General features: G+C 35.5%; 1 protein-coding gene across 1 annotated transcript in view; it reads right to left on the reverse strand.

Annotated features, from left to right (window-relative positions):
• Window positions 1–12,335, reverse strand: part of LOC122001776 (DNA topoisomerase 3-alpha-like) — a 35,616-nt gene that overhangs the window by 9,238 nt on the left and 14,043 nt on the right. Inside the window, exons 14-18 of the mRNA XM_042556692.1 lie at window positions 7,246–7,280; window positions 5,524–5,653; window positions 470–522; window positions 300–387; window positions 166–204 (exon numbers count right to left, since the gene is read on the reverse strand). Coding sequence (XP_042412626.1) covers window positions 166–204; window positions 300–387; window positions 470–522; window positions 5,524–5,653; window positions 7,246–7,280 — 345 coding nt within the window. The remainder of the gene's footprint in view (window positions 1–165; window positions 205–299; window positions 388–469; window positions 523–5,523; window positions 5,654–7,245; window positions 7,281–12,335) is intronic.

Raw genomic sequence — 12,335 nt, forward strand, 5'->3', positions numbered from 1 at the left:
TCTGCTGATTTTGATTAAATGAACAGCATGCCCAACAAAATTTTTTTGACACAATGGCAAGTGAGCAAGTGCAACAATTGTGTGAAGCAGAAGAATAAGGGAAGAAGTTTCTGATATAATATAATAAATTATTAGAACATAAATTATCTCACAGTATCAACTTACAAGCGGGAACCGCAAACATCCCACCATAAAGTTACCATTCTGGAGAAAGCAAAAACTAATGTTAATATTGCAAGAGAAAACAAAATACAAATTAGGAGGAAATTCATAACAATGAACTAGAAGACAACAATTACAGGTTTTCTCTTTAGCACCATATTGGATTCATTACACAAACTACATGGCCTTACAACCTCTCCAACATTATGTCCATCCCCAGAAGATCTATTAGATTAGAAAAATACATTATAAGAATCCTAGATTCAAGAAAGCAGGAACAAAGAATAATAAATAATACTATGATTACCTTTCAAAAAACACATCCATAGCTCCTAGAAGTTTCACTTTGTTGTGCCTTGCCTATAGAGAGCTTAATGAAGAAGCATTATAAAGTATAAAAAGAACACAACTCAATCAATAAGGGAAAAACATATACTTATGAACACGCAGGAAGGCCATAAGCAACAAATGCAAATTATTTCCAATTATTTAAATCGTAGCCAGCATAGAAGAAGAAGAATCGTGAGGGTAGGAAGACGAGCATTTAACAAATCATACACTTTAAGACACTACAAGGTTTGAAGTAGGAGAAAGGTTTTTGTGATACATCTGAATTTCATAGTCGAAGCTTAATGAGTCAGGGGAAAACTCAATATGGAGATTAATAATATAACATCAGCATCTCAAGCTCAAGTAAAACTAATGTAGAGTCATACACATAGAGCTATAGAAGTGAAAACAAATGATCCACAGGACAACAGTAAAATTTAAAAATAAAACCAAGATGGAAGATTAGAAAAGTAGTTGCAGGAAAAATAATAGATGATGGGCCAAAATTCTAATTAATAAATTCTGATTCAGTTAAATGCCATCAATTTGAATGGTTAATAACTAATCCACAAACTTAAGTTGTTAAGCGACTGCCTAACTATTAGATTTATGCTTGACAAGTATGATAGCATTACTTTTATCATACTAGGTGACATGACCGAACCCAGTACCAAATCAGAAACAATAGGTTAAACCTCAAAACCACACAGGGCAAAATACTTAGTTCAAATTAACATTAGCAATCCAATAAGAAAATTAACCTCACCAAAGTGAGATTCAGCGGGAGGTGCTCATAGTTCCACGTAAGGCTTAAATTCAATGAGTTCGTCGTCAAAGTGTAAAATCCAAGTCATCACCAGAATTCATGGCTGGCTAAGGATATAGGAATTTTGATCAAATGGTGGATTTACATTCCCAATTAGACTTTGCTATTGGATGCTCAGCAAGTCTAAACTCAACTTATATACCATGCAGTCTAAAGTGGTTAGTCCTAAGTTAATAGAATTGGACAAATTTAGACATAAAACTCAACATAATTAACTTGACACTTAAATCATTGGAGTAAAGAGAAGTGGATGAAATGTAGTGAAAAAAATTAGGGCAAAATCAAATGGGCGTCCATCATTTGCGTTTTCTTCATATGGGCATTTGATGTGGATGCCGAGGTGGACGCCTTTGTTGAACATCGCTATAGTTGAAAGCAAATTAATTACTACCTAATTAGCTATTAGAAATAAATTAGCTATTGCCTAATTAGTAGAAAATAAATAATGGCCTAATTTAACTGCTATAGTAGAAAACAAATAATGGCCTAATTAGCTTTTCTATTTTTGATTCCTTGCTTTCCTTTATGGTTCGTCTTTCCTAATCTTGTCATGTTTGACTCCTTATATAAGGAGTGTCATTATTAATAAAGGAAGGAAGAAAAATTGAGCAATTAGGACTCTGTCTAGGACGAGTCTTCCCCCTTGAGTGATTTGGACTCTGTCTAGGACGAGTCTTTTTCTTCCTCCCTTCTCCCTTTACGTGTTGCATGACCAAGTACGGATCCAGATCTCGACCTGTGACTCGATCTTATACTCGGGACCATATCAACTTGGTATCAGAGCCGGTCATGGGTGACACGGATCCTATCACATCCAAACTCGAGGCCTTCACGGAAAGATTGATGTCACAACAACAAGTTTTCATGGAGCAGATCACTTCCCGCCAGCAAGGACTAGAGGAGCAGATTGTCGAGATTTCCCGTACTGTTCAAGATGCTAGACGACGACCTTTGCACACTGCAGATGGCCCTACCAGCACAAAGTATGACCCTTCTAGAGGCTCAGAGGTCAGACCTGAACTGCCAACCAGCGACACCATGGCTCCGCGATACTCAAAGATGGAGTTCCCCACCTAGTCTGGAGAAGGGGATCCGCTGAGCTGGGTTAAAAGGTGCGAAAAATTCTTTACCAACCAAAGGACCACAGAGGCTGACAAGGTTGGCCTTTGCTGCCTTCCACTTGGTAGGAGAAGCCCAACTTTGGTTTGATCAGGTAGAGCAAGAAGAGTCAGAGATAACTTGGAAGCGGTTCAGAGACCACTGTCATATCCACTTTGACCCGCCCCTAAGTAACAACCCTTTGGGAGAGCTAGCAAATCTGAAGCAGACAGGCTCTGTAGAAGACTACCAGCGTCAATTTCAATCTCACCTCGCTCGAACCTCGGACCACAACAACAAGTTGACTTATTCACTACAGGGCTAGCCAAAGGTCTCCGTATCGACATCAAACTGCAAAAGCCTAAAATCCTAGGCATTGCAATGAATATGGCCAAGGCACTAGAACGGAAGAAGTGCTTCCATCAAGGTGGAGGCTTGCTGCGCACGAATTGGGGCGGCACCACAGCCAAGCTCAACACCAGCAGTGGAGGCCCTCCTTTGGCCAAGACCAGGACCCCGGACATCAGCAAGGAGACTCCACCTATTTCATTTTCAAGCGTCTGACTCGCGTCGAGATGGCAGAACGGAGAGCCAAGGGCCTTTGTTTTAACTATGATGAATTCTACTCCACGAGTCACAAGTGTAAACGTCTGATTTGGATTGAAGTGCCTAATGATGACAAGGAAGGTGAGGAAGAGGGGGAAGTGAATTCAAAAATTTCCCTTCATGCTATTAGTGGCGTTATATCCCGCTTTCGAGCTTGAGGACAAGATCAGTATCGAGGAGGGGAGTGATGATGTGGACGCTGAGGTGGACGCCTTTGTTGAACATCGTTATAGTTGGAAGCAAATTAATTATTACCTAATTAGCTATTAGAAATAAATTAGCTATTGCCTAATTAGTAGAAAATAAATAATAGCCTAATTTAACTACTGCTATAGTAGAAAACAAATAATGGCCTAATTAGCTTTTCTATTTTTGATTCCTTGTTTTCCTTTATGGTTGGTCTTTCCTAATCTTGTCATGTTTGACTTCTCATATAAGGAGTGTCATTATTAATAAAAGAGGGAAGAAAAATTGAGCAATTAGGACTCTGTCTAGGACGAGTCTCCCCTTGAGTGATTTGGACTCTGTCTAGAACGAGTCTTTTTCCTCCTCCCTTCCCCCTTACGTGTTGCATGACCAAGTACGGATCCGGATCTCGACCTGTGACTCGATCCTATACTCGGGACCATATCAGCATTCCATTTATGATTAAAGTCAAATGAGTGTCTCTCTACGCCCCTTTTAAAATGACCTGCCCAAAATACTCTTGCATTAGCTGATCATTCAGCCGTGTAGAAGCTAGTGACTAGCTTTTACAATTGTAAAAGCTAGCAACTAGATTCGACAATATTCGCTGTGTAGAAGCTAGCAACTAGCTTGTACGATTGTAGAAGCTAGCAACTAGCTTGTACGATTGTAGAAGCTAGATGCTAGCTTCTACAACGTGTAGAAGCTAGTTGCTAACTTCTACAACACTGATTTTATATCATTTTGATTTTTCTTATTTGAGTGATAACCTAATTAAGACAACATTTCAACCAGCAAAATAAATGATTGAGACTCTATGACACTCATTACATTTCAAATGAATATTATCTAATCACGATCAACTGTGTAGAAACTAGAATTTAGCTTCTACAACGTGCAGGAACTAGTTGCTAGCCTTCTACAACGGTGACTTTATATCATTTTGATTTTGTTTTTTTGAGTAATAGCCTAATTAAAACAACATTTTAACAAGCAAACCAAACGATGAAGACTTCATGGCACTCATTACATTTCAAATAAACATAATCTAATCATACTTGAGCGTGTAGAAGTTAACATTTAACTTTTACAACATGTAGCAGCTATCTGCTAGGATAGCGTGTAGAAGCTAGCCGGTAGCTTCTACACCAACGCTGAATCTAGGGGTATTTTCAGGATAAAATCATGAGAGTGACGGTGAGTGAGGGGCACTCATTTGACTTTTTTGTCATTGTAGGGCACCATTTTGATTTTTGCCAAAAAAAAATGTAATTGCATAATACAAGGACCAATATTTATAGGTTTATATAAGCTAAGACACATAAAAAAATAACTGATGTTACATGAGAAACAAATAGAAAAGTTTTATGACATGTTACTTGGCAGAATTAGGAGGGGAAAGAAAGGTCAAAATGGAGTACAATGGAATTTAAATCCATTCAATTCTTTATTTATTTCGATCCAAACAAGATATAAGTAGAGGAAAAATGAATTTTGAGCCTCGATAAACACAAGATTAAAAAGTGATAAAAATTCCTTCCATTCAATTTCAACCAAACAAAATGAATGGCATAGAACAAAAATAAGAAAATTTAATTTAATTATTTTAGTTTCACTCATTTAAACTACTTACAATCCTATTTCCTTCTCTCCAAGTAAATAGAACATGAAGATCCTCAAGTATGTCATTAAGTAATGCTTTGATTGTGGCTGTCCTACATTCCTATGAGGTCAATATGAAATAGTTGAAAAGTTCAGTTAATATTGTTAGGAACCTTCCATCAACTAAAACCGCTCTTGTATGGTCTCTTGTTTCTCAGATGTGATTCTTAACCATCTTATGAGTCAAAACTACCTTAAAGAATCTTGGATTACAAAACATCCCATTAGCATAATCTGTTTTGCATGGTTCGTTGACATCATATATGAATCTTAAATACCAATGCAATCATTTTGATTCCAATAAGGAATAATGTTCTACAATGCATAAAGACTCAATTTAGGTAAGTTATGGTCCTTTAAAAGATATTTATGATTTATCTGTATAAAATCTTCTAAATAGTTCAATTGAATATGGGATGCCTTTTCAGAAAAGCAAACACAAAAACAAAATATTTAGGGAAAGTGTCACCCACAATAGCAACTTGTTGAAATTTTTTTTATAAAGTTGACTAGAAGAATAACAGTATACAAATAAACATGGTGAAATATTTTAACACAAGTTCAATGATCTCCTGAATATAATGGTATATCCTACTGTAGAATAATGTAATTAGAAAGCATTAAGATAAGATGTGACAAGTAGCCAGACGCACATCTATAAAGCAAGCTTTCATCTGTTGTAAGCAGCTCTCTAAAACCTCAGATTTCCTCTTTGTACCTATGCTTACTGCTTTCATATCACATTCCATCATTGCTCTGAGATAGGGTTTCCAAAGTTCATATCTGAATGCCATGAACAAAAGCAAGTAATTAGGACTATCAATTAAAAACTAAAACTAGTTTACACAGCTACAAATGGAAAACTATCATGGTTAATTACCCACTAGGTAGTCCCTTTTACCTATGTTATTCATCATTGAACCTTGTAACATATTGTATTTACAATTGGGCTCCTAGTTCAGGTCAGAATACCCTTTTAATAACATCAGATTTGATTGATCAAATAAATTAGAAGTAAAACAGGACCCAATCACATCATCTATTATCAATATAAGGTTGCAGATACACTTGGATGAATGGATCAATTTGTTGCAAACTTGATAGAGCCACGGTGAATAAAGATTAGCTACAAATGCAGTTTCGGAGCTACGTAGAGTTCTTACCACCTAATTGCTGATATGATCATGCAGCTTGTATCGTAACTCTCCTCAATGAGCAACAACATATCAGAAATTGTTCAAATTCTTTAACATCAGGGAATGTAGTGCATCTGGATGCCCATTTTGCTGCTACGGTCAGGGATCATTGACAGAATTTATAGGTTATGCAAAGCCTTTGTCTGGACCTCCAAGTAGCCTCTGATCTCATGGGCAAATGTTTGGAAATCAAGAGATGAGGAAGGATATGTGCTACGAGATATGAAAGCCTAGAACAAGCCTTGCTAGCAAAAGTGTCATGACATAAGACAAGCAGGACTCCTTATGGATCAGATGGATACATCACACCTACTTGAGCAAAGCAGATTTTTGGACATGGCAAGTGAAGCATGAGGATTCCTCGCTCATAAAGAAATTATTGCAAATCAAGGATGAGTTATTAAGATCAGAGGGGTCAGCCACAACATCAGCTAAATTGACAGGTTGGTTTACACAGGAGGGGAAAGGAGTAGATACAAGACTTATACCTTTTGCGTAGCGGCAAAGAAGACGCAGGAACATATCTTCTTCGAGTGCACCACCACCAAGGCACTTTGGAGGAGGATCAAAGACTGACTAGACATGAGGTAGGAGATGCCACGCACATAAGGATGTTCTGAGTCTTCAAGAGGGAATTCTGTGGCACCTGACTTTTGAAAAAGGCCTAACACCTAGTCATGTCGTGCATGGTTCGATACACATAGATAGCCAGGAACTGGTGTCTTTTTGAGTGGGGGAGTATGAATGTAGAGAGTATCTATAGGAGGATACATGTATATTTGTATAGGACTTTGGACATCTACTTAGATCTGATACTTTGTCAAATGTGATACATTGTCCAAGGACAGTCTTGTGCATCTTTTTGGAGACTAATATACACATTTACTTATCCTAGAAATATATATATATATATATATATATGGTTTCAAGAATGACCTAGTTCACTAATTATCCGTTAGTGATATAACAAAAAACCATGGACTTCAAATGTGAAGCACTGATAGTCTGATAAAAAAAAAAAAAAAAAAAAAATCAACACCTATCTAGAATATGAGTTGTAGGTAAAAAAATGAATGAAACTTATAAGCATTTGTATTTGTCATTCCTAAAGTATACAAGCATTGATTTCATGCTAAATAACTCATGTCACTAAACATAAGATAACAATCATTTGCATACCCCATCTCATCATAGCCCATCACTAATGCTTCGCCCTGTCATTAACAAATCATGTGTTCAGGCACCAATTTATCAAATTTAAGAATTCTTTGATATGGTAAATAAATAAACCTCATTTTGAAATAGTTTGCATTATCTGAATAAGAAGGAAGAAGCAAGATCAAACTAGTCAAAGCATAGAACAAAAAAAAAATGACCAACATTAAAGATGGTGCAGATTAAAAAGGGCAGTCTGGTGCACGAAGCTCCCGCTATGCGGGGTCCCGAGGAATGGTCCATTGTAGGCAGTCTTACCTTGCTTTTTGCAAGAGGCTATTTCCAGGATTCGAACCCGTGACCTTTTGGTCACAAAGCAACAACTTTACCGTTGCGCCAAGGCTCCCTTCGAAGTAAAATTATTTTTTTAACAGGTGTCTTTAACAAGATATAGAAGTAAAACCACGTGATGTCTTATGCAAAACAAATCCTATCTACAAATAGCTTAATGTAAAATTTCTGTCAAACATGAGATATGTTGTCCAAGGTTTAAAATCTACAGCCATGCCAAAAATTTCAGTTTCTAACTGGAAAACTACAATTTTGGTACTATATCATACCGTATCAGTAAAGTTCTTATTTATCTATATATAAAAGTTTACAGCAATTAAAAGTGATTTGTATTAAAATTTAAGAGCAAACATCCCCTATAAAAAAATAGTAAGTTAAATATTTATATTGTTTACTAGACTTAGTATATCTTTATTTAAACAACTTTATGTAAATTATAAATAATTATTTATTGTTAATTATGATTAATCATTTACTGATAAGTATTTACTTATAATTATTGTTAACTCATTATTAATTGTAAGACTATTTATATAAATAATACAATAGAAAAAAATAATATTTATGAAAACCATTACACCAATATGATACTAATTATTAATTACTATAAATAAAATTAATTAATATAATACATAAATTAACATATCATTAATATACAATTTAAATAGTACATCACAAATTTTTTATATTCTAGAAATATTTTAATTAGTTAATTATTTATATGTCATACCATTTGAATACAAATTATTTTGGGGTAGTGAATTATAGCAATTTAAACTAGCATGAGTTGTTGCTTGGGTGAACGTAGTGAGCGAGAGGGTGGGTGTTGTTATTTTACAACTTTAGACTTGGAAATTAAGGGTTTGGGAGGAGTTCTTGGTTAGTTTATATTTTAGGGCTTTGTGAAATGTTCCAATTAGTAATCATTAGCATTGTAAAAATAAGAGGAGTTGCAACCAAGAGGAAGCTTCATCCCTTCAGCTTCTCCTTGAGTTGATACTCCAACTCCACACAGGATCTCCCTCTCTTTCGCTCTTCCAAAATAAACCTCTCCTTCCCCTGGGTTTATATCTCCCTCCCCTAGGTTTTATTCTTATACTGAGAACCCTCTTTGCTTGGACCCCTTCTCTCCACCCATATGTTGTTAAGGCCGACCTTAGGGAGTGAGGAAGAAGTGGAGACCTTGTTGGTGTGAGGAACTTCTCTTTGTTTTCCTAGGTTGATGGTGTGAAAATTGTAGGAGGTGATCAGCGGTTCTTGAAGGAGAGACACAGATTGAAATTTCACCTTGGGCTAGGTGCATAGGGTTGCAAAAATCAGGATCTTCTATCCCATTTAAGAGGTTAAATTATGCTCACGTTTTGATGTGCTAAACATAAAATCTAATAAAGCTTTTGTGATCTAAAATTTCTCTAGGGAGGGTATGGAAGGCTAACATGCAAGTTAATGTTTGATAAGGGTTTCATTACTTTATAGGGCATCTTCAATTTGGTTTTGGGGCATTGTTAAAGAGGGAAAAATTACTCTCTTTAGAAGTGTTAAGTCCTCTTTATTTCATAGTTGACTCCTATGCTTTCAGATGGTTACCTAATTCTAGTTTGATGCCTTGTTGGATGCTACAATGCGGGCAGACTATTGTACATATAGAGATCCTCTTAGTCGGCTAATCAGCTTGAGGTAGGGTGGCTTGAGGGCATATGTCGTTTGTATATTCATTTATGCTTATGTTGGATAAAAATTTAAACAGAAGGATGTACTCTATAAAATCATTGTGTTGGCCAGATCACTTATTGCTGCCAGCCACATTGTATCCATTTTATGGTGCAGATCAAATTTTCCTAGCGACATCGGCCACACAACATTCATATTAAGGCATCAACCTACAGTATGTCGCACTTAGTGTTGGCCAAATGGTGCACACCCGGATTGAGGTGCCAAGCCAGCAAGAATTATTTATCTATATGATTGCATGATTCCATGAGTGCATTGGCATGTATACATAGTATGCTCAGGGACTTTTTTTTATTCATTTTTGTGAAGTTGATATGGGTGTCCAGTGCAGGTAATAATTGTTGAGTGTACAATTATTACTGGGAGCTTTTAGCTTAGTGATTGAAGCTTTTATTATAGCATCGCAAGAATTTACTCCAATTCATTTATGCTGGATGTTACATATAGTATAGACTAACACACTACTTGTAGTTGTGTTGTCCCTAGATTCCTAGGTTGGGAGATTATCACACTCCTGATCAGATCAGAGGGGGGAAGACTCTATGTTTTCAATCTGCTTCTACTCACACCTGAGGTTATTTTAGCGTGGTTATGCATCTCTTGATTAATGCCCTATAAATTTGTTATTCAGTATAGATTTAAGGAAGTAAGTTGTTTGTATATTCATTTATGCATAGTATAGTGGTTAGCCAATAAAGAACTAGTATTACTGGATCATATAGTACAATGGTTAACTGAAACCTAAATAGTTAGGACAATCATGAGGTTTGATGATGATGACAACTACCGCGGTTAATGGAAACTAGGATATGGAACTGCCTGGAATGAGAAACAATATATAGTTGAAAGAACCTTGTAATGGCATGACATATTATCTATCAATGACATGAACAGATGGACTGAGACAATTATGAACAGTTAACCATTAATTGCAACAAGTAGATTTCTAAAATCCTCCAATACTGGTTCAACATATTATGCATACAGCAAACTATTATCCTCCTATACTGGTAAATTCCACTGAATTTCTAAAATTAAATTTGAATGTTAAGTGGTTTTTATAAAATATTAAAATGCGAAAGACGTTTATCTAGCAAGTCATAGCAGAAGAATTGTATTCTATTTTGGATGAATGTAGTTACTTGGGGCATGTGGAAAAAAGAGATGGAATTACCAGATTTGTTGGTGAGAAACGAGTATTTGAATCTTTTGTTGCATAATGCCGATCAAGCAACTTTTTAATATGTTCATGCATTGTTGCATCTGTGCCAATTCCAGCCTGAATGAGATTGAGATAAGTGACTATAGAAAGAGCACAGGATTTATGCAAGCACGTATGCAGATCCACCAAAAACACAAAAGTCAGAATATGGACTGAGTTAGCACTTACCTTGTCCATACAGCTGAGTAGATCAGCTTCACTTAGAAGAGGCGGTGGTCTAGTCACTCCCGAATCAAGAGTCAAACTGGTTGGAACAAACTGAGAACAAATAGCACTTCCACACATCAACACTTTGACATACCACACGAGCAAAAGATGAGAGTCGTATTGATGAAAATGTTAAAGTGGATGTATGGACATACGAGAATCAGAGGATGGATAGGATAAAAAAATGAAAACATCAAAGAGAAAGTAGTTGGGATTGCGCCAATTGAGAAAAAACTTTAAGAGATGCATTTAAAATAGTATGGACACATACTAAGGTATCCAATAAATGTCCTAGTTAAACAATGTGAGATCACAAATACGCACATTAATAAAGGAGAAGAGAGACCAAAAAAAACTTGGTCAGAATGGTCAAATAGATAAAATTCATTTAAATATAGATAAAAATATAATAGGTGATTGAGCTTAATTACATAGGAGGATCGATATAGTCAACCCCACTTAGTAGGTTAAAACTTAGTTAATGTTGTTGGCTTGTTGCTGCTGCATGGTTGAGTCGGGTCTTAAGTAAATCTAACAATTGGTTCAAAGAAGTGGAAGATCAGTAATTTAAGCAAGAGAACCAATAGATTATTATTTTCACCAAGGCACCGAAGATTTTTCCTAGTATTTCACCAGATGAGGCCATGACAAAAATATGGACCGATATTTTATGCATAAATAGAATTGTTAAGTTAGCACTAAACTAAGAACTAATTTTATACACATGAACAGAGACAAAATGCAATGATATCTACTTCTAGTAAAGTAAAAGAAATATCCAATCAAACAATACAACGACAATGACAACAACCAAGCTTTATCCCACTAGGTGGGGTCAAAGTATCCAATCAAACAATACCTTCTAGAAATCTATCCAAAAATTAGTACGAAATTTGAATTTAATAATCACGTTCTTAGAATTTAATTTTAACAGTGTTTACAAAATAATCTTCCTATGAATTTTAACATATAGAAAAGATTTGTATATGGTTCTTATCGTTCAACTTGAAATGCATAAACTTCCTGCTTAACATCAACAATAAAGAAACAATTTAGTCAATGTATAGCATACAATTGGCGTGTAGGGAGATGATTAGACACAATTGTAAGAAACAACCACAGGAAAGAAGTAAGAGAAACTGTAAGATTAAACAATAATATTTAAACTGGACAAAGAAACAAATAAAAGAATGAAATGAACAAAGACAACTAACACAATACTATAAATTTGTAAAAATGATGTATAAACCCACCTGTTGGCCAATTGTGTAAGTAGGAAGTATATTCCCTCCCCAAGATTCAAATCGATAAACATCCAAGTAATTTTTCTAACAATTAAAAAAGTGAAGTTCAGATTGCGAGATATATATAAACAATTTTCTTTTATAGTGGCCAAAACTGGAAATTGAAGGATCTATGAACTGAGAATAAGGCACATTGCAGTAATATTCAAATTTTTACAGAATAAAAAATACAACCGATGGCATTAAAAGATAACATGTTAATACTTATATCTGAACTAGTTGTTAAGCTTAGATATGCTTCAAAAGTCAACTATGCTTTGTTGGGCAATTAGTTTGTCTTGCAACTGAAGATCAGCTCA

Source organism: Zingiber officinale, chromosome 7A, assembly GCF_018446385.1.
Source record: "Zingiber officinale cultivar Zhangliang chromosome 7A, Zo_v1.1, whole genome shotgun sequence".
NCBI lineage: Eukaryota > Viridiplantae > Streptophyta > Magnoliopsida > Zingiberales > Zingiberaceae > Zingiber > Zingiber officinale.